General features: G+C 45.1%; 2 protein-coding genes across 2 annotated transcripts in view; one reads left to right on the top strand and one right to left on the bottom strand.

Annotated features, from left to right (window-relative positions):
- Positions 1-21,565, bottom strand: part of LOC137377781 (sodium- and chloride-dependent neutral and basic amino acid transporter B(0+)-like) — a 392,958-nt gene that overhangs the window by 302,787 nt on the left and 68,606 nt on the right. The window lies entirely within an intron of this gene.
- Positions 3,882-21,565, top strand: part of LOC137377782 (sodium- and chloride-dependent neutral and basic amino acid transporter B(0+)-like) — a 62,490-nt gene continuing 44,806 nt past the window's right edge. Inside the window, exons 1-2 of the mRNA XM_068047833.1 lie at positions 3,882-3,959; positions 20,126-20,257. Coding sequence (XP_067903934.1) covers positions 20,152-20,257 — 106 coding nt within the window. The 5' untranslated portion in view covers positions 3,882-3,959; positions 20,126-20,151. The remainder of the gene's footprint in view (positions 3,960-20,125; positions 20,258-21,565) is intronic.

Here is a 21,565-nt window from a genome sequence, read left to right on the forward strand (position 1 = left end):
CAGGAGCAGCACCAGGCATACCTCAAAATGAGGTGCCAACCTGGTGAAACTACAACACAGGACTATCTGCGTGCCAAACGGTGTAAGCAGCATGCGATAGACAGAGCTAAGTGATCCCATAACCAATGGATCAGATTTAAGCTCTGCAGTCCTGCCACATCCAGCCGTGCATGGTGGGAGACAATTAAACATGTAACTGGAGCAGGTGGCTGCACAAATATCCCCATCCCAATGATGGGGGAGCCCATCACATCAATGTGAAAGATAAGGCTGAAGCATTTGCAACAATCATCAGCCAGAAGTGCCAATTTGATGATTCATCTCGGCCCCCTCCGAAAGTCCCCAGTATCTCCGATGCCAGACTTCAGCCAATTCGATTCACTCCGTGTGATATCAAGGAAACGACTGAAGGCACTGGATATTGCAAAGGCTATGGGTCCTGACAATATTCCAGCAATAGTACTGAAGACCTGTGCTCCAGAACTTGCCGTGCCCCTAGCCAAGCTGTTCCAGCACAGCTACAATACTGGCATCTACCCGGCAATGTGGAAAATTGCGCAGGTACGTGCTGTACACAAAAAGCAGGACAAGTCCAACCCGGCCAATTACCGCCCCATCAGCCTACTCTCAATCATCAGTAAAGTGATGGAAGGTGTCATCAACAGTGCCATCAAGCAGCACTTGCTTCGCAATAACCTGTTCAGTGATACCCAGTTTGGGTTCCTCCAGGGCCACTCAGCACCTGACCTCATTACAGCCTTGTTTCAAACATGGACAAAAGAGCTGAACTCAAGAGGTGAGGTGAGAGTGACTGCCCTTGACATCAAGGCAGCATTTGACCGAGTATGGCATCAAGGAGCCCTAGCAAAACTGAAGTCAATGGGAATCAGGGGGAAATCTCTCTGCTGGTTTGAGTCATACCTGGAGCAAAGAAGATTGTGGCTGTTGGAGTTAAATCATCTCAGCTCCAGGACATCACTGCAGGAGTTCCTTAGTGTAATGTCCTAGGCCCAACCATCTTCAGCTGCTTCATCACCTTCCTTCAATCATAAGGTCAGAAGTGGGGATGCTCGCTGATGATTGCACAATGTTCAGCACCATTCGTGACTCCTCAGATACTGAAGCAGTCGGTGTAGAAATGCTGCAAGTCTTGGACAATATCCAGGCTTGGGCTGATTAGTGGCAAGTAACATTCGTGCCACACAAGTGCCAGAGAATGACCATCTCCAACAAGAAAGAATCTAACCAGCGCCCCTTGACATTCAATGGCATTACCATTGCTGAATCCCCCACTATCAACATCCTGGGGGCTACCATTGACCAGAAATGGAACTGGAGTAGGCGGCACAGTGGCGCAGTGGTTAGCACCGCAGCCTCACAGCTCCAGCGACCCGGGTTCAATTCTGGGTACTGCCTGTGTGGAGTTTGCAAGTTCTCCCTGTGTCTGCGTGGGTTTCCTCCGGGTGCTCCGGTTTCCTCCCACATGCCAAAAGACTTGCAGGTTGATAGGTTAATTGGTCATTATAAATTGCCCCCAGTATAGGTAGATGGTAGGGGAATATAGGGACAGGTGGGGATGTGGTAGGAATATGGGGTTAGTGTAGGATTAGTATAAATGGGTGGTTGATGGTCGGCACAGACTCGGTGGGCCGAAGGGCCTGTTTCAGTGCTGTATCTCTAAACTAAACATATAAATACTGTGGCTACAAGAGCAGGTCAGAGGTTAGGAATCCTGCGGCGAGTAACAGCACCTCCTGACTCCCGAAAACTTGTCCACCATCTACAAGGCACAAGTCAAGAGTGTGATGGAATACTCTCCACTTGCCTGGATGGGTGCAGCTCCAACAACACTCAAGAAGCTTGACACCATCCAGGACAAAGCAGCCCGCTTGATTGGCACCCCACCTACAAACGTTTACTCCCTCCACCACCGACGCACAGTGGCAACAGTGTGTACCATCTACAAGATGCATTGCAGCAACGCACCAAGGCTCCTTCAACAGCACCTTCCAAACCCGCGACGTCTACCAACTGGAAGGACAAGGGCAGCAAATTCATGGGAACACCACCACCTGCAAGTTACCCTCCAAGTCACACACCATCCTGACTTGGAACTATATCGCTGTTCCTTCACTGTTGCTGGATCAAAATCCTGGAACTCCCTTCCTAACAGCACTGTGGGTGTACCTACCCCACATGGATTGCAGCGGTTCAAGAAGGCAGCTCACCACCACCTTCTCAAGGGCAATTAAGGATAGGCAATAAATGCTGGCCTGGCCAGTGAAGCCCACATCCCATGAATGAATAAAAAAAAAATTTGGGGAGGGCAAATAAAGCAAGGGAAAATACAATAAATGGGAGGATATTGAGAGGGGTAGAAGAAGTAAGAGACCTTGGAAGTGTTTGTCCACAGGTCCCTGAAGGTGGCAGGGCAGGTAGATAGAGTGGTGAAGGATCCTATTGATGTTCCCCCCCCGCCCCAACTCTGTTGTTCCCTTCTGTTTTGTCCCCAGTATTGTTCCCGCTCTCTATGACCTCCCCTCGCTCTCTGTCCTCCATCTCTCTCTCTATCCCCCCTCTTTGTGTTTCTTTCTCTTTGTTTGTCCCTCCATCTCTCTGACAGTTGCTGAAAGTGGGAACTGACAGCAGAGCAGCTTTGCGGTTGTCCAACTTCACAGAAAGATCACAACTGTCAGTTTTAGAGTTGATAGGTGCTGAGAGCAGGAACAGCGACCTCCAAACTTCAGACAGCTAATGGGGTTTTCCGGTGGGCTTTCAAAAAAAAGGAACCCACAGGAAAGCCACGAATCTGTCCGAAGTTCGGAAGCCACTACTCCTGTCAGCTATGAAACTTTTTTAAAAGTCGGTCCAGTTGGAACGAAGAAGCCAATGGCTGATTTCCAAAATCCCAATGTCAGAAATCCTCCATTTGGTGGAAATTTCTCATCTCTGAAATTACCAGTCACGGACATCAATTTTTTTTACCATGTATGGTATCCATGTATGGACATGTTGCTGACACCTGATTGGAACAGACTGTCCCATATTTGTACAAACAATCAGAGGACTAATTTGCCTGAGCTCTTGATTGGTGCAGTTTCACTTGGTGCTATCCCCTTTAAATATTGCCGCTGTTGTCAAACCTGTTGATGCAGAAGAACGGCACTTTGATACTGAATATAGTGAAACTAATGCACGTAACCTGCAATAGGGTTACTTATTATGGAAATGGATTAATTAACAGAAGAAATACTGTGGGAACTTGATATCACCAGACCCTGAGTAAACAGAACTACTCCCTTTTAAACAGAGTAAGGGACCGGTTTCGTACTGTGGAAGAGTTATGACCTGGTGAGAAGCTGAATCATCATCAACCAAAGTCCCGGGGCAGTACAAAGTTTGAACACTTTTGGACCAAAGTGTCCTCCTCAATGTTTACATTCAATTCCTGAACAAGTGGAAGAATCATTCGTCATTGTCCCAAAAATGGACAATAGGGAATTGGCTTTTTCTAGGTTCTCACAGAATGGCCACAAAATGCATCCACCAGCTGACATGATGTGTATTTGATCAAAACATGACACTAAACTCATGGAAAATCCAAATGTGCTGATGATTTGTGGATTTAGGTTGTTGTGAATTAAAGTTCTCTGTGGGGTTCTGGGTGTTTTTAAACTACCAAACAATTGCAGCTAAATGGAGAACAACACAGTGCATGTGTAGTGGGTGAAAACTGTACTTTTTGCTTGAGGTCTATTCTGACAGAGTCTAATTTCTGAGTCAGTTGTTTCCTCTTTTCCCCCAGGCTGTAAACAAAGAACATGTGGGTGAAAGTGACGAGAATGTGGAGCGAGGGAACTGGTCCTCGAAGACTGACTACTTGCTCTCAGTGATCGGCAGCGCTGTGGGTCTGGGCAATGTCTGGAGATTCCCTTACCTGGCTTACAGAAATGGAGGAGGTACTGTAGTGAAATCCAAAATACAGGGCAGAGAAAGGCTGAAATAAATTCATTGATTTATAAAGAATATTTCATTCAATGTACAGTACTAGGTAAATAGTACAAAGTTGAACATTGTTGAAATATGGAACAATGAATTGAATCTCACAGCTTTAAATTTTTGTCTATTTATCAAATCTTTTTTTCTAGGGATGTGGGTGATGTGACAAGGTGGTATTTATTCCCCATTCCTCGTCTAACTATCTCCCCTTGACATTCAACAGCATTGAATCCCTCACTATCAACATCCTGGGGGGTTACCATTGACTAGCAACTGAACTGGAGTAGCCATATAAATACTGTGGCTACAAGAGCAGGTCAGAGGCTAGGAATCCTGCAGTGAGTAACTCACCTCTTGACTCCCCAAAGTCTGCCCACCATCTACAAGGCACAAGTCAGGAGTGTGATGGAATACTTGCCTGGATGGGTGCAGCTCCAACAGCACTCAAGAAGCTTGACACCATCCAGGACAAAGCAGCCCGCTTGATTGGCACCCCATCCACATTCACTCCGTCCACCACTGATGCACAGTGGCAGCAGTGCGCACCATCTATAAGATAAAATGAATAATAAAAATAGTTGCTCTGAGGGCAGTAAGAGATAATCACATGGTGTGGAACTGGAGCCATGTGTAGGTCAGTCCAGGTAGGGGTGGCAGTGATCTTTTCAGCTGAGGATATTAGTAAATCAGTTGGGTTTTCACAACACTCCATTACCTGTTATTGTCATTTTTTAGTTGCACTCCACAGATTCCCAGATTTATTGAATTTAATTTCACAGTTTGTCTTGTCGGGATTTGAACCTGTGGACTGTAGGGTCCTAGTCCAGTACTTGCACCACTGCACTTAGAGCTTCTCCATGATTCCCTTACCTGACTTTCAAAACTGTAGGAGGTATTGTTCACCAGGACGTTACCAGGGATGAGGGACCTCAGTGATGAGGAGAGATTGGAAATGTTAGAACTGTTCTCCTTCGAGCAGAAAAGGTTAAGCTGTGGCATAGTAGATAGAGAAAACCTGTTCTTTATGGCAAGTTGGGCAATGACCAGACTTCAGAGATTTAAAATCATTGACAAACAATCTAGAGTGGAAATGAGGAGAAATGCTTTCACTCGGAAAGTTGTCGGGATCTGGAACACAGAACCTGAAAAGGTGGGGGAAGCAGAGTCTACAACTACTTTTAAAAGGGAGTAGGGCAGGGACTTGATGAGGAATTTTGGACAAAAAGCAGGGATTTGGGACGAAGCACGACTGCTCTGTCAAAGAGACAACACAGGCACGATGGGCAGAATAGGCTCCTTTTGCGCTGTAAGTTTCTACTGTTCTTTGATTCTATGATTAGCTGGAGAACAGGGAATGACTAAAGTGATTATTCCCCCAGTCCCTTCCACAGGTAAAGGTGGAAACTTCATGTATGGGCAACTGCGACCTGTTGTCTGCAATTCCTGTGCTATGTGGAAACTCCAGGAAACTTCATGTCTATTGGGCAGCACATGTGTTGGAAGCTGCTTTAGCTTGAGGGGCAGCTGGAGTCACTGCAGAGAATCAGGGAGCGAGAGAGTTTCTTGGATTATATTTTCCAGGAGGTTGTCATCACACAGGCATTAAGAGTAGTTGGGCGGCCATCCAGAAGTCTATGAAAAGGCAGGAGGTGCAAGAGTCTTTGGGTGTGTTTTACCTTCTGGAAGGTACTTTCAGGGGAGACCGTGGTGTAGTGGAAATGTCACAGAACTAGTAATCCAGAGACCCAGGCCAATGCACTGGGGGCACAGGTTCAAATCCCACCAAGGCAACTGGTGAAATTTAAATTCAATTCATTAATTCAATTCCAGACTTGTAAGCTAGTCTCAGTAATGGTGCCATGAAACTACCATTGATTGTTGTAAAAACCCATTTGGTTCACCAATGTCCTTTCGGGAAGGAAATCTGCCATCCTTACCTGGTCTGGCCTACATGTGATTCCAGACCCAGGCATTGTGGTTACCCTTTAACTGTCCTCTGAAATGGCCTAGCAAGGCACTTAGTTGTCAAGGGCAATGAGGGAGGGCAACAAATGCTGGCCTTGCCAGTGATGCCCACATCCCATGAAATTTAAAAAAAAATAGTATTGGAAACTGCTGGGAATGATGATAACCCTAACAAGTGCAATCCAAAGCATGGAACTAATGGGCAAGGGACTGTACAGGAGGGAGCAGCAAAGAATAGACATGAGTCATATAGGAGATTTCATATTCGGGGGGACAGACAGGCATTTCTGTAACAGTCATCGTGACTCCTGCATGATGTGTTGCCTCCCTGGTGTCATGGAGAGGCTGCAGGATATTCTGCAGGGGCAAGTGAGCCAGAAGTTGTGGTCCACATTGATACTAACACCATAGCAAGGGAAAGCATTGAGGTCCTACGGTCAGATTTTCAGGAGGTAGGCAGGAAGTTAAAGAGTAGGACCTCAAAGTTAGTAATCTCTGGATTACTCCCAGTGACTTTTTCTACTCTTACTAGCATGTGGAAAATAGGGAGGGTGCATGTGTGGCTAGAAGCATGGTGCAGGAGGGAGAGCTCAGGGTCTTGGGGCATTGGGATCAGTTCTGGGCAGAAGATACCTGTGGAAAAGAGACAGGTTGTGCCACAACCAGACTGGGCCCAATGTCCGAACCTTTCCCAGTTCTGATGAAAGGTCACTGATCTGAAATGTTAACTCTCCTTCTCGCTCCACAGATGCTGCCAGACTTGCTGAGTATTTCAGCACTTTCTGTTTTTATTCCTTACGGGGAGGTTCACTAGTGCAGTTGGGGAAGGTTTACCTAAATTGGCAAGGGAATGGGCACCAGCATATAGAAATAGAAAAGAGGAATAAGGTACATAATATGAGAGCATTGGACACTACTAGAGAAGGGAGTAGTTCCATATTAGATAAGAGCAGACTGAGAAGGACTAGGAGGAATGCAAAGGCAGGATTACAATGCTGTATGTAAACACACAAAGTGCAGTGAAAAAGATTGGTGAGCTACAAGCACAGATAGCAGAATGGGCATATGATGTAGTGTCAATAATGGAAATGTGGCTTAAAAATGGTGAAAACTGGTCACAATATACAGAAAAGCTCAAAGGTAAAAAGGGAGGTGGGTGTCAGTACTGATTGTAGTGTTGGAAAGAGGGGATTTCCTTGCGGGGGCAAGGACAGAATCTATTTGATTAAAGTTGAGAAGCAAAAAGAGTATGATCATGCTACTTTGGGTACAGGCTTCCAAATCGTAAGAGAAAGACAGAGGAACAAATCTGCAGGGACACCAGAGATGTGAAAGAACTATAGAGTGGTGATATTGAGGGATTTTAGTTACCCAAATATCGTTTGGGATAATGTTAGAGTAAAGGGAAAGGAGGGGGATGAATTTCTGAAATGTGTTCAGGAGAACTTGCTTGATCAGTAGGTTCTTGGTCCAACTAGAAAGAGGCATTGCTGGATCTGGTGCTGGGAAATGAGGTGGGCCAAGTGGACCAAGTGTCTGTCGGGGCGCACTTGGGTAAGAGTGATCATTGTATCATACGTTTTATACCAGAAATGCAGAAAAGCAAGCTACGATATGAGGTACAATGTCTAAATTGAAAAGGGCTAATTTCAATGTGATGAGAAGGGACCTAGCCAGGGTAAAATAGAACCAAAGACTGACAATTAAAACTGTAATGGACAATGGGTTATCTTTAAGGAAGAGATGCTTCAGGTACAGGTGAGGTACATTCCAACAAGGGCGAAAGATATTCTTGGCCAGTCTCCCACGTTCTGCCCTCCAAAAACTGTGTCTGAAATTGCACCAATTCCTGTTCACCCATCAGCCTGTGTTCACTGACCCACATTAGCTCCTGGATAAACAACAGCTCGATTTTAAATTCCCATTCTGTTTTCAAATCCATCCAAAGCCTTATCCGTTCCTATCTCAATTTTCTCTAGCCTCACAACCCTTCGTGATGAATTTATTGATGAGGTTACAGAGACGGTATATGGACTTGCAGAAAGCTTTTGATAAAGTGCCACATTGTAGACCTGCCAGAAAATTGAAGCCCATGGAATAAAATGGACAGTGGCCTCATGGATACATAATGAGCTAAGTGACAGGAAACAGAGTGTAGTGGTGAACGGACTGGAGAAAGGTAAACAATGGTGTTCGCCTGGGGTAGGTGTTAGGACCACTGTTTTTCCTGATATATATCAATGATGTGGACTTGGGTATAAGGGCATAATTTCAAAATTTGCAGATGACACAAAACTTAGAAATATAGTGAACTGTGAAGAGGATAGTGATAGACTTCAAAAGGACATATATAGGCTGGTGGAATGGGCAAGCACGTTGCAGATGAAATTTAATGCAGAGAAGTGGGAAGTGATACATTTTGATAGAAGGAATGAGAAGAAACCATATAAAATAAAGGGTACAATTCTAAAGGGGGTGCAGGAACAGAGAGACCTGGGGTATATGTGTACAAATTGTTGAAGGTGGCTGAGCAGGTTGAGAAAGTGGGTAAAAAGGCATAAAGGATCTTGGGCATAAATAGAGGCATTGGCCAGAATTTTATGCCACCCTAACAAGGGGGATGGTGGCGGGAGGGTGGCGTAAAGTGGAGCGGGAAGCTCCGGGAGGCTTTCTCGACCCACTCCCGCCTCTGACATTCTTTCCGTAGGGCGGGGGTTGGTGGGGGGGGGAATGCTAAAAATGTACGGTCTGCCACAGACCAAACAAGGCCCTTGAGTGGCCACTTAACAGTCACAGTGGGGCCTACGCCCACCTCCACGCAGATTTTACACGTGGCAAGCAAACGTCCTGGAGTCGCGAGAAGCCGTCTAATGAAACCAGGAGACTTCGCAGCGTCCCGGAGTGGCCCTCATGATCGGGAACCCTGTACCCGATGGAGGGCTGCCTCTGCTACCCCAACCAGCCCCAAGACCCACATGCCTCCTTTCCCCCCCAAACGACCACCCTTGCCTCGCCGGGGCCTAATCAATTACCCCCGGCAAGGCAACCAAATCTTACTTTCCTTCCTGGTTCCCAGGCATCAAGTCTTCATGCTGGGCTGTAGTCTCAGCAGTGGCCACCGTTCCCGGTGGCACTGTTGGGACTAAGAGTTGCCAGCCCGCTGATTGGCCGGCAGCTCTATTAGGTGGGACTTCCTCCCTCAGGTGGGAGAAGTCCTGCCTCAGAGCAATTAAAGTCTGGGGTCCCGTAAAATACGGAACGGATCCCCAGGCGAGACGGAAGCGGGTTCACCACTGACTTTTATTTCAGAGGCCGGCTCCCATCCGCCCATCGTAAAATTGCAGCCATAAGATGCAAAATTAAGGGCGTTATGATGAATATTTACTGTCCAATTCTGGGCATCACATTTTAATAAGGATGTGAAGGTGTTGAGGTTGCAGGAAGGATTGACAAGAATGGTTTTGGGGATGAGGGACGTCAAATAGGTGGATAGATTTGAGAAGCTTTGTTGTTCTCCTTAGAGAAGAGAACATTGAGGGGTGATTGAGTAGAGGTGTTCAAAATCATGAGGCATCTAGACAGAGTACAGAGAGAAACTGTACCCTTTGACAGAAGGGTCGAGAACCAGAGAACACAGATTTAAAGCAAAGGAGCCAAAGGTGACATGAGCAATAACCTTTTTATGCAACGAGTGATCATGATCAGGAATGGTGGTGCAGGCAGATTCAATCATGGCTTTCAAAAGGGAATTAGATAAGCACCTGAAAGGAAACATTTTCAGGGCTATGAGGAAAGGCCAGGGTAGTGGGATTAGCTAAATTGCACTTGCAGAGAGCCAGCATGGGCTCGACATGCCAAATGGCCTCCTTCTGTGCCATAACCATTCTTCAATTCTGTTCTTCTCTGGATTCCTCCACTGTTGCTAAATTATCAGACTGCTTATCTGATATCAAGTACTTGATGAGCAGAAATTTCCTCCAAATAAATATTGAGAAGACTGAAGCCATTGTTTTTGGTCCCCGGCCCAAATTCCATTCTCTAGCTACTGATTCCATCCCTCTCCTTGGCAATAGTCTGTGATTAAGCCAGTCTGTTTGCAACCTTGGTGTCACATTTGACCAAGATGCACTTCCAACCTCTTTTTGTGTCATCACTAAGACCTCCTCTTCCCACCTCCATAACATGGCCAAACCTCACCCCTGTCTCAGCTCATCTGGTGCTGAAATCCTCATTCTTGCCTTTGCTACCTCTAGACTTGACTATTCCAATGAACGACTGGCTGATCTCCCACATTCTACTCTCCGTTATCTTGAGGTCATCCAAAACTCTGCTGCCTGTGTCTTAACTTGTGCCAAGTATCACTCCTGTGCTCGCTGACTACATTGGCTCCCAGTCAAGCAATATCTTGATTTAAAGTTCTCATCCTTGTTTCAAATCCCTCCATGACCTCACCCATCCCTATCTCTGTAATATCCAGCCCCATAACCTTAGAAGGTATCTGCGCTCCTCTAATTCTGGCCTCTTGTCCATCCCTGATTTTAATCGCTCCACCATTGGTGGCCGTGTCTTCAGTTGGCTCAGCCCCAAGCTCTAGAATTCCCTCCCTACACCTTTCTGCCTCTTCACTTCACTTTCCTCCTTGAAAACACGCCTTAAAACCGACCTCTTTGACCAAACTTCCTCTTTGTGGCTTGGTGATATACATTGTTTTATAATGTTCCTGTAAAGCCCCTTGGGACATTTTATTATGTTCAAGGTACTATATAAATATACATTGTTCTTGCATTAAATATTCGACAGTGGTTGTGTTATTGATTGACTGATAGAACCCAAAATGATATAGAGAGTGTCATTGACCTGGGAGAATATTGCCAGTGGGATCCCATGGGGGTCTCTTTGGGCATCTCTTTTGTTTAATATCTTCACATATGATCTGGAACTAGGAGTCGCACACACAGGAGCTAAATTTTCAGATTATGCAGATGTGATGAAGGTGGAAAAAGAGAAAAACAGAGCTTGGCAGTGCTCAAGGCTATCTATTTCAATGCATGGAGTATAGCAAATAAAGCAGATGAGCTGAACACACAGATAGACAAATGGCAGTATGATATCATAGCTATTACAGAAACATGGCTTAAGGATGGACACGACTGGCAGCTCAACGTTCCTGATTACAGGGTTTTCAGACGTGATCGGGAGGGGGATAAGAAAGGAGGGGGAGTGGCAATTTTGGTCAAGGAAACGAATGCAGCTGTGAAGAGGGATCATATATTGGAAGGTTCATTAAATTGAGCTAAGGAAAAGAAAATAGGGCCATCACACTGCTGGGAGTGTACTATAGACCCCCGAACAGTCAGAGGGAAATAGAAGACAAGATATGTAGGCAAATGTCTGGGAAGTGCAAGAATAATAGGGCAGTAATAGTAGGGGATTTTAACAACTGCAATATTAACTGGAATAGTTTTAGTGTGAAAGGAATTGAGGGAGGAGAATTCTTGAGGTGCATTCAGGAGAACGTTTTTTGCACGGTATGTAGCAATTCCAACAACAGACGGCACAGTTTTAGACTTAATTTTTGGAGAAGAAGATGGGCAGGGGGAAAGCGGTGGCAGTGGGAGAGCATTTTGGTGGTCGTGATCATAATTCAGTCAGTTTTAACATAATTATGGAAAAGGACCGAGATAGAACAGGATTTAGAGTTCTCAACTGGGGCAAGGCCAATTTTACCAAACTGAGGAGTGATTTAGCAAAAATGGACTGGAAACAGCTACTTGAAGGTAAATCAGTGGGAGGCATTCAAAGGGGAGATTCAAGGGATTCAGAGTAAACATGTTCCTACAAAGAAAAAGGGTGAGACGGCCAAATCTAGAGTCGCATGGATGTCAAGGAGCTTACAGGGTAAGATAAGGCAGAAAAGGAAAGCTTATGTCTGACACTGAGAACTCAATACTACAGAAAGCCAAGAGGAGTATAGAAAGTGGAGGGGTGAAATCAAAAAGGAAATTAGGAAAGCAAAGAGAGAGCATGAAAGAATATTGGCAAGCAAAGTCAAGGTGAACCCAAAGATGTTTTATGAATGCATTAAAAGTAAGAGGATAACCAAGGAGAGAGCAGGGCCCATAAAAGACCAAAAAGGTAACCGAGATGTGGGGCCGGAAGATGTTGGTATGGTTCTTCATGAATACGTTGCATTTGTCTTTACAAAAGAGGGGGACGATGCAGAAATTGTGTTTAAGGAGAATGAGTGTGAAGTATTGGACGTGATAACCAATGGGGAAGAGGAAGTATTAATGGGTTTCGCATCCTTGAAAGTTGATAAGTCACCTAGACCTGATGAAATGTATCCTCAGCTGTTAAAAGAAGCAAGAGAAGACATAACAGAAGGTCTGACCATCATTTTCTCAGCCTCATTGGATACAGGAGTGGTGCCAGAGGATTGGAGAACTGCTGACGTTGTACCTCTGTTTAAAAAGGGAGCGTGGGATAGGCCAGTCAGTCTAACCTCAGTAGTGGGCAAATTATTGGAATCAATTCTGAGAGACAGGAAAAACTGCTACTTAGAAAGGCATAGGTTAATCAAGGATAGTCAGCATGGGTTTGTTAAGGAAAGATCTTGTCTGACCAACTTGATTGAATTTTTTGAAGTGGTAACAAGGAAGATAGATGAGGGTAGTGCAGTTGATGTAGTCTACATGGATTTTAGCAAGGCTTTTGACAAGGTCCCACATGGCAGACTCATTTTAAAAAATCCCACGGGATCCAGGGAAATGTAGCTAGGTGGATATAAAATTGGCTCAGTGGCAGGAAACAAAGGGTAATTGTTGACGTGTGTTTTAACGACTGGAGGGCTGTTCCCAGTGGCATTACGTAGGGCTCAGTGCTGGGTCCCCTGCTTTTTGTGGTATACATTAATGATTTAGACGTAAATGTAGGGGGCATGATCAAGAAGTTTGCAGATGACACAACGATTGGCCGTGTGGTAGATAGCAAGGAAGATAGCTGCAGGCTGCAGGAAGATATTGATGGTCTGGTCAGATGGGCAGAAAAGTGACAAAGAAATACATGATAATGGGACAATACTGAGAAGTATAGATGAAGTGAGGGACCTTTGAGTGAATGTCCGCAGATTCCTGAAGGTAGCAGGACAGGTCGATAAGGTGGTTAAGAAAATATATGGAATACTTTCCTTTATTAGCCGAGGTATAGAATGTAAGAGCATGGAGATTATGCTGGAACTGTATAACTCAGTGATTAGGCCACAACTTGTGCGCCGTTCTGGTCACCTTATTACAGAAAGGATGTAATTGTACTAGAGAGGGTACAGACGAGATTTATGAAGATGTTGCCAGGACTGGAAAAATGAAGCTATGAGGAAAGATTGGATAGGCTGGAGTTGTTCTCCTTAGAACAGATAAGGCTGAGGGGAGATCTGATTGAAATGTACAAAATTTTGAGGGGCCTGGATAGAGTGGAGGTGAAGGGTCTATTCATCTTCGCAGAGAGGGCAGGGACGAGGGGGCATTGATTTAAAGTGATTGGTCGAAAAATTAGAGGGGAGATGAGGAGACACCTTTTCACCCAGAGGGTGGTGGGGATCTGGAATTCACTGCTTGAAAGGGCAGTTGTGGCAGAGATGCTCAACTCATTCATAAGGAGTCTGGATATGCACCTCAAGTGCCGTAATCTGCAGGGCTACGGACCAAATGCTGGAAGGTGGAATTAGAATAGGTGGATCGTTTTTCAGCCGGCACAGACATGATGGGCCAAGTGGCCTCTTTCTGTGCCTTTAATTTTCGATTTCAATGATGAACTCCAAAAGTGAACAAAATAAGCTACATTAGGAATTAAATATCCTAGGGAATTGGGCAGACAAGTGGGATATGACATTGAATATAGAGAAATGCAAAGCGTTTAACATGGGGATAAAAATTCCAGGAAGGGACTATAACTTAAATGGAAAGAAAATTATGTGCATGAGAAATGAAAAAGACCTGGTAATAAATTGAAACTATCACAACAGTGTTCAATGGCTTTGAATAAAACAAATCAGGTGTTGGGATGTATTAAAAGGTCAATATTGAGGCCAACTAGTGAGATAATTCCATCATTTTATAAATCATTGATTTCACTGCACTTAGTGTACAGTCTTGGTCACCACACTGTGAAGGATATTGCAGCTATTGAAAGGATACAGAAGAGAGAAACAGGAATAATTAAGGGAATTGGATTGAGGAATGATTATGTAAATTGAGGAAGTTCTCGCTGAAAAAGTGAAGATTGAGAGGTGATATAATTGTTTTTTTTAGGATTCTAAAGTGTCTAGGTAATGTAGACCATGACCAGATGTTTCACCTTGTCCAGGTCAGTAGATACAGAGGACACAGCCTGAACTTGACAGGGTGTAAATTTTAAATTAACCTGTGGCAACATGGCCTCGATATTAAATCCCCATGATGGGCAAGAGAGGGTCAGGGTTCATGGAGGGGTGCGGGGTGGGGGGGTGGGTGGATGGTGGCAAGTGGCTAAACCATCCAATGGTAACATAGCAGTAAAGTCACTGGACTAATAATCCACAGGCCTGAACTAATTATCCAGAAACATGAGTTCAAATCAACAATTTACAATGTCACTTTGGACAGGCAGGGCACTTCATGAATATATTTAAATCAGACTCCACTGTAATTGGGAGCCCGATTCGAAATACACTGCCTGTTTCCATGGGAAACTCCCTCAACAGTGAAAGGGAGGCAGGCAGTGCAGGGACCACATGGTAACTGTCTTTCTCAGCTCTCCTTGTGGGCCAGGAGGAGCAGGAGTGCTACCCCTACCCTTCAAGGAAGTCTTCAGCCGATCACAGCCTCCCTCCTCCCAATCGGAGATGTCCTCCCATAGTCCATAGTCTCACTCCCCCGGCAATAGGGCAGGAATAATGGGAATTTGGATTCATGACCTCATCCTGTCGTGACCGTTCAGTTTTATTTTGAACCCTGTTAAAGGAACAGGTGCAGGAAGGCTGGTTTGGATTTCCACTGGGAATTGCGTTGGGGACGGAACAGGTGGAAAACTGATGAGAATAGATCACACTCTGAAATCAGCTCAAGGGAAAAGGTCCAACACAGACATTGTGGCTTCGTCGAAAAATAGCAAGGAAATTCAGGACGATGAGTGATCCTCCATTTCCTGGTGAAAAATCAATGCCAGATGTTTGTGCTGGGAGCACAGACTGTATTTTTACCTCCAGCGCTGATCCCATGATGAATTCCCTGTAAACTACTTGTCTGTGCTGAAATAGAGCATTGATTTGTGTCAGGTTTCATTTGAGACTCTCAAGTGAAAGGAACTGGGGTCTGGGGGGTTATGCAATAAGATAGGAGCTCGAATGTTCATTGTGGCTGTTTAGTTTTACAATCTGATGATGAATAAACTTGCAATCTGCAGTCTACTGTTCTGTCAATGAAAATACTAAATTCCTGTGTTAACATGAAATAAATTGTTTAGTTGGTTAACAGAGTCAGAGGGCTGAATTTTTACCACGGACTGGGGAAATAAGAGTCACGTTTGTTTTCGGGTCAGAAACCTGCCTCCAGTGGGAAACTGATTAAAGTTAAGATCTGTGCATGGGGAATCCTCAATTGGTATGGAGACAGCTTTCCTGTCCACTTAGAGCCAGTGGAGACAGGAATAGAGGTGGGTCATTTGAAATGTGGGATTCATTTCAAGATTCACGGGAGCCATCACCGAGACTGCTGGTTATCCTGAGGGAGAGATCTGTGGTTTGTGCCAAAGTCTTCCACTTCCACCAGTTGGAAGAGAGATGTCATAGGGGAGGCAGAGTCCTGGCACATCGGGCAGGGCTGCCCCTCACTTCATCGATGCTGACCTGGATCTAATGCTGGAGGGTGTGAGGGAGGGGATGGAGGTCCTTTTCCCAGAGGGTGGCAGGAGGAGGCCATCTCTTGGTGCAGCAGGGGCACCTCTCTGTTTAGCATCTTCTCCCTCCGCCTTCAATCCTCCTCCTCTCTCTCTCCTGCTCCTGGCCCGATGAGCTGTCTCCTTCCAGGACCTCATCATCCTCAAGGGCCACCTCTCTCTGGAGTGCTGTATAATGGAGAGTGCAACAACCCAACAGAATGACTGTGACCCTTGCAGGAGTGCATTGGAGGGCACCACCCAACTGGTCCAGGCACCAAAATTGTGTCTTCAGTGATGGGGCACAGATGTCTGTGATCATCTGGCTGGAGAGTGACAGTTTCCTGAGGCACTGGGTCTCAGTCATCTCCAGATAGCTCTGTCTTCAGCGGTGGATCCTGTGTTGAGGGCATGGCCTCTGTTGCCTTTCTGCCCCTCTTTCCTTTACCATTCCCTCCTGATGCTTGAGGTTCCAACCTTCTTGCAGATATTGTTGCCCCTCATCACCACTGGGCCCAAAATCTGAGAGTCATGCTCCCATTGCCAGCTGCAGCTTTCCTTTGAGACAGGTGGCTGTCCTATTACCCCCCTGTTCTTCTGCCCCTGCAATGCCTGGAGGTGACGACCCCATTCATTCAGAATGCCCACTTGCCTCGCCACTTGTGCAGCACCAAAGGCATCTCCTTACCAAACTCTGACTCCCTCTTTGCCCTGCTGACCCTCTTATAGGGCCAGGTTGATGCCCTCGGGCAGCCTTGACTGGATCCCCACTCTGTACCCACCTCCATTCAGCTGATCAGAAACTGAGCTCCTGAAACCCTTACATCCCTTCAAGTACTCCACCCTCCCCCTCCAACAAGCTTTTAGTGAGCTTTTTAACTAATTTACTTGGCCTCAATAGGGAAGAGAACAGGATTCTTGTCCTGCCCTCCCACCGCCCTGGTGAACATTGCCAGCACTCGGAACAGCGTCCTGTAACTGACATGCTGGCCGGCACTGGTATTTTCAGGGCATCCGCCTCCAATCCCGTCATTGGGGAGCCCTGAAAAATCAGCTCTCTGCAGAGCAATTCAATCAGTCCCATTCCCCAGCTCCATCCCCATAGCCCTGAAAGTTTATGTCCCTCAAGTGCCCATCCAATTTCCTTTTAAAATCATTGATTGTCTCCGCTTTCACCACCCTTGTAAGCAACAAGTTCCAAGTCATTACAGCTCACTGAGTAAACCTCTCTTCCTCACATTCCTTCCTGCATCTCTTGCCCAAAACCTGAAATCTCTGTTACCTAGTCTTTGCAACATTAGCTCATGGGAACAACTTTGCTTTGTCTACCTTATCTAAAACTGTCATAATCTTGCACACCTCTATCAGATCTCTACTCAATCAACCTTACTCCAAGGACAACATCACAGCTTCTCCAACCTAACCTTGTAGCTAAATTCCCTCATCCCTGGAACCATTCTGGTAAATCTCCCTTGCACCACCTCATGGACCTTCTTAACTTCCGAAAGTTTGGGAACCAGAATTGGATGCAATACTCTAGTTGTGGCCTAATCAGAGCTTTATAAATGTTTAGCATAACTTCCCTGCTTTTGTACTCAATGCCTCTATTTGTGAAGCCCAAGATCCCATTGCTTTGCTACCCACTCTCTATGTCCTGCCACCTTCAAAGCTCGATGCACATGAACCCCAGGTCCTTCTGTCCTGCATGCACTTTAGAACTGTACCATTTAAGTATATAATGCCTCACCCTATCCCTTCTGCTAAAATGCAACACCTCATATTTTTCTGTATGAAATTGCTCATTATCTGCCCATTCTGCTGCCCTCTCTATGTCCTGTTGCAGTTGGTTAGCATCATCCTCACTGTCTACCACACCTCCAAGTTTGGTTTCATTGGCAAATTTTGAAATTTCACTCTGTATTGCAATATTCAAATCCTTTTTGTATATCAAAAAAAAGGGTCCCAGCACTGACCCTTGGGGAACACCACTGTCTACCATCCTCCAGTCTGAAAAACAACCATTTACCACACTGGCTATTTCCTGCCCTTAAGCCAATTTTTTAATCCAAGCTGACACTAACCCTTTTATTTCATGAGCCTCAGTTTTATTAACCAGCCTTTTATGTGGCATTTCAAGCATTTGTTAAAATCATATCGACAACATCCACTGCATTCCCTTCATCAATCTTCTCTGTGACTTAGTCAAAAAGATTAATTAAATTAGTCAAACACAATCTGCCTTTTACAAATCCGTGCTGGCTCTCCCTATGAACTCAAACCTCTCCAAGTGCCTGTTATTTTTTTCCCTGATTTCTTGTTTCTAAAACCTTATCCACCACAGATATTAAACTGATTAACCTGTCATTATTAGGATTATCCTGACACCCTTTCTTGAATAAGGGTGCCACATTTGCCACTCTCCAATCCTCTGGTGCCTCCCCTGTATCTAGGGAAGATTGGAAGATTATGACAAGCTCTTCCGTTATCTCCACTCCCACTTCCTTTAGCAACCTGAGATGTAAACCATGCAAAGCAGGTGATTTATCCACTCTAAGCATTACCAACCTTTCCAGTACATCCTTCTGATTAAGTTTTACCCCATCTATTACCTCTACCATCTCCACTTCTACCACTACTTTGTCAGCATCCTCTACCTTAGTAAACACAGGTGCAAAGTACTCATTAAGTATTCTAGCCTTGTCCAGTGCCTGTAAGCATATATCACCATCTCTTTCTCTAATAGAACTCACCCTGACTCTTATTACTCAATACATACTATTTACATGCAGATAGAAGATTTTTGGGTTCCTTTTATGTTAACTACTATTTGATTCTCATATTCTCTCTGTCAGACGTATTTCCTCTTCACTTCCCTTCTTGACTGATTGTATTTGGCCTGGTTCTCGCTTGAAGAATTCATCTGATATGCATCATACACCCTCGTTTTTTTTGTTTCAGCATGTTCTCTATCATGTTTTGGGTCAAAATCCTGGAACTCCTTTCCCAACAGCGCTGTTGGTATACTCAGACCCCAAGGACGGCAGCAGTTGCAGAAGGCAGCTTACCACCATCTTCTCAATGTCAATTAGGGATGTGCAACACCTGCTGGCCTTGCCAGCAATGCCCACATACCATGAAAGAATTTGCAAAACTATCTTTTAGGTCCTACTTTTTAACTTCCTCCCTAATTCTTGAAAATCTGACTGTAGGATGTCAATACCTGCCTTCTCTATGTTGTTGGTACTGACATGTACCACAACCTCTGGATCACTCCCTTCCTCCTGCAAAATATTCTGCACCCTCTCCATGATGACCTTTACCCTGGCACCAAGAAGGCAACACACCATACAGGATTCTATGGAACTATGGAATCGCCTATAACAACTGCATTTCTACTCTGCAGTTCCTGCCCATGCGGTCCCTTGCCCATTAATGCCATGGTCTAGATTGCATTCTGTCAAGGTGCTGTCACTCCCAGCAGTCACTGATGCTGAGTACTGGTTTGAGAGTGACACACAGCCTGAAGACTCCTGTACTTTCTGCCTCTTCCTACTCTTCTGTGTGGACACCCATTTGTTATCCTGAACTCTCGCTGCCTGTGGGGTGACCACCTTCTGGAACATAAGATCCAAGAACCTCTCCAGCTCCATGATGCTCTGCAGTGACTCCAGCTGCCTCTCAAGCTTGGAAATCCTGAGCTTGAACTCAATCACTTCCAATACACATGGGTCCCCCAAGGCACATGAAGTGCCCTGAAGTTCCTATATAACTGGAATTGCAAGGAACAGGTCTCAGCTCAGATCCATGATCTAGGGAAAACATCTCTATTCCCTCTTTTAGAATGGAGTTACTACCTTGTATAAACTACAAATTTTATCTCGACCTGCTCTGTGTGAATACTCAATACTAATTCCCTTATTATACTTACCCTGATTGAAATTTGTAAAATTAGTTTAACTTGTTGAGATATAAATTCATTACAGTTCTTTAAAGTTTCCTAGTCTGAGTTTAAAGCACTGCCCTATTTTAAAAACATAATACTCACCAATCAATCACCTACCAGTTGCCCTCTGATGCCACTCCTTGCTTTTTTGGAAGTACACTGATCGAGTCTGTCCTGTTCTCCTGCTCTCACCATCTTCTACTCTCCGCTGCTGCTGGTGGTGTCTCTGATGAGGTCCATTCCAAAACTGCATGAATAAACTTAACATCCATAGGATTTATTTCAGCTTTCCTTTACTCTGTTTTCCAGGTGCATTTCTTATTCCCTACACGGTCATGCTGGCACTCGTTGGGATGCCAATGTTTTTCTTGGAATCTTCCTTTGGGCAGTTTGCCAGCCTCGGACCCGTTGCAGTGTGGAAAGCCGTGCCAATGTTACAAGGTAAATGTTTATTGAGCAACAGAAACTCGGCAACAGTTTAAATGATTTAATAGAGTTTAATTCGTATTGATATACTGGTTACATTTTCCTCATCCGATGGTGCTTTCGGCCATCCTTGCTGAAATACTGCTCATAATCGTAGCCTTTGCAGAGACAGTTACAGACAGACAATGAAAAGCCAGACTCAGTGAATTTATTTTTCCCTCATTCCAAATTTAGTCAGATATTAGTCCCTCTCTCAATACAAGAGGTGCCCTTCGAAAGAATCCCTGTGGACTTAGTGGGACTGCTGGAGCGGTCAGCATGAGGACACTGGTATATTTTGATTCGTGTTGACTATGCCATGCGATATCCAGAGGTGATTCCACTCAGGAAATGGCAAAGTGAATAAGTGAAGAGGTTCTTCAGGATGGGAATCCCAAAGGAGATCTTAACAGACCAGATATTCGCTTTGTGTCCAAACTAATTAAAACCTTTGTACCCTATTCCACATTTAGAAGGTAAGGAAATTCATGTACCATCGTCAATCTGATAGTCTTGCAGAGAAGTTCAGGAGAACTCGCAAGAGTATGGTGAAATTTATTGTGTTTAAGGATGAGAAAACTGGAATAGCCTCCTGCCATATCTCATGTTTGCAGTTAGTGAGGTCCCTCGTCTCAACAGGGGTGTTTGGGATGCAATATGGGAACAGCAGCACAGTGGTAGCTTTACTAGATTGGTAATTCAGAGACACCAGTTCATATTCCACCATGGCAGCTGGTGGAATTTAAATTCAATCAATCAATAAATCTGGATAAACAATAATAGGCACCATTTTAAGAGCCCTCTGTTGATCTTGGCAGCGAGCTCAGAAAATGGCAGCCCGCATGCCATAGAGCAACTGTGATCTCATGTGTCGCATCTCATTTAAATAGTTGGGACAACCGACCTCCCCCAATCACATGGAGGGTCAGCTGGCCATCCCCGGCAATGGTATCAGCTGCCTTTGCTGGTCAATTTGAGTTTTTAAAGAAACGCCCCCCAAAAGTTATTAAATAAATTTCTAATGCCCCTTTCCCAGCCCACAATTACAATTATCTTATATCTTTGCCCTTCTCCCCACCCAAAATACTAACCTTTCATATTAACTGTCCCCCCGCAGACTACCCAAAGTTTGAAGTTCACCCCTTCCCACCATCCACGACACCAATGACATTTATTTGACCCCGTCCCTCCGCCCCCCCGCACTGAAAACCTTCACTCCTCCCCCCTCCCTACCAGTGTCACACTGCCTTTCCCCGAACGGGGAACTGAAGGCGTGGGAGTGCT

Source organism: Heterodontus francisci, chromosome 15, assembly GCF_036365525.1.
Source record: "Heterodontus francisci isolate sHetFra1 chromosome 15, sHetFra1.hap1, whole genome shotgun sequence".
Classification (NCBI taxonomy): domain Eukaryota; kingdom Metazoa; phylum Chordata; class Chondrichthyes; order Heterodontiformes; family Heterodontidae; genus Heterodontus; species Heterodontus francisci.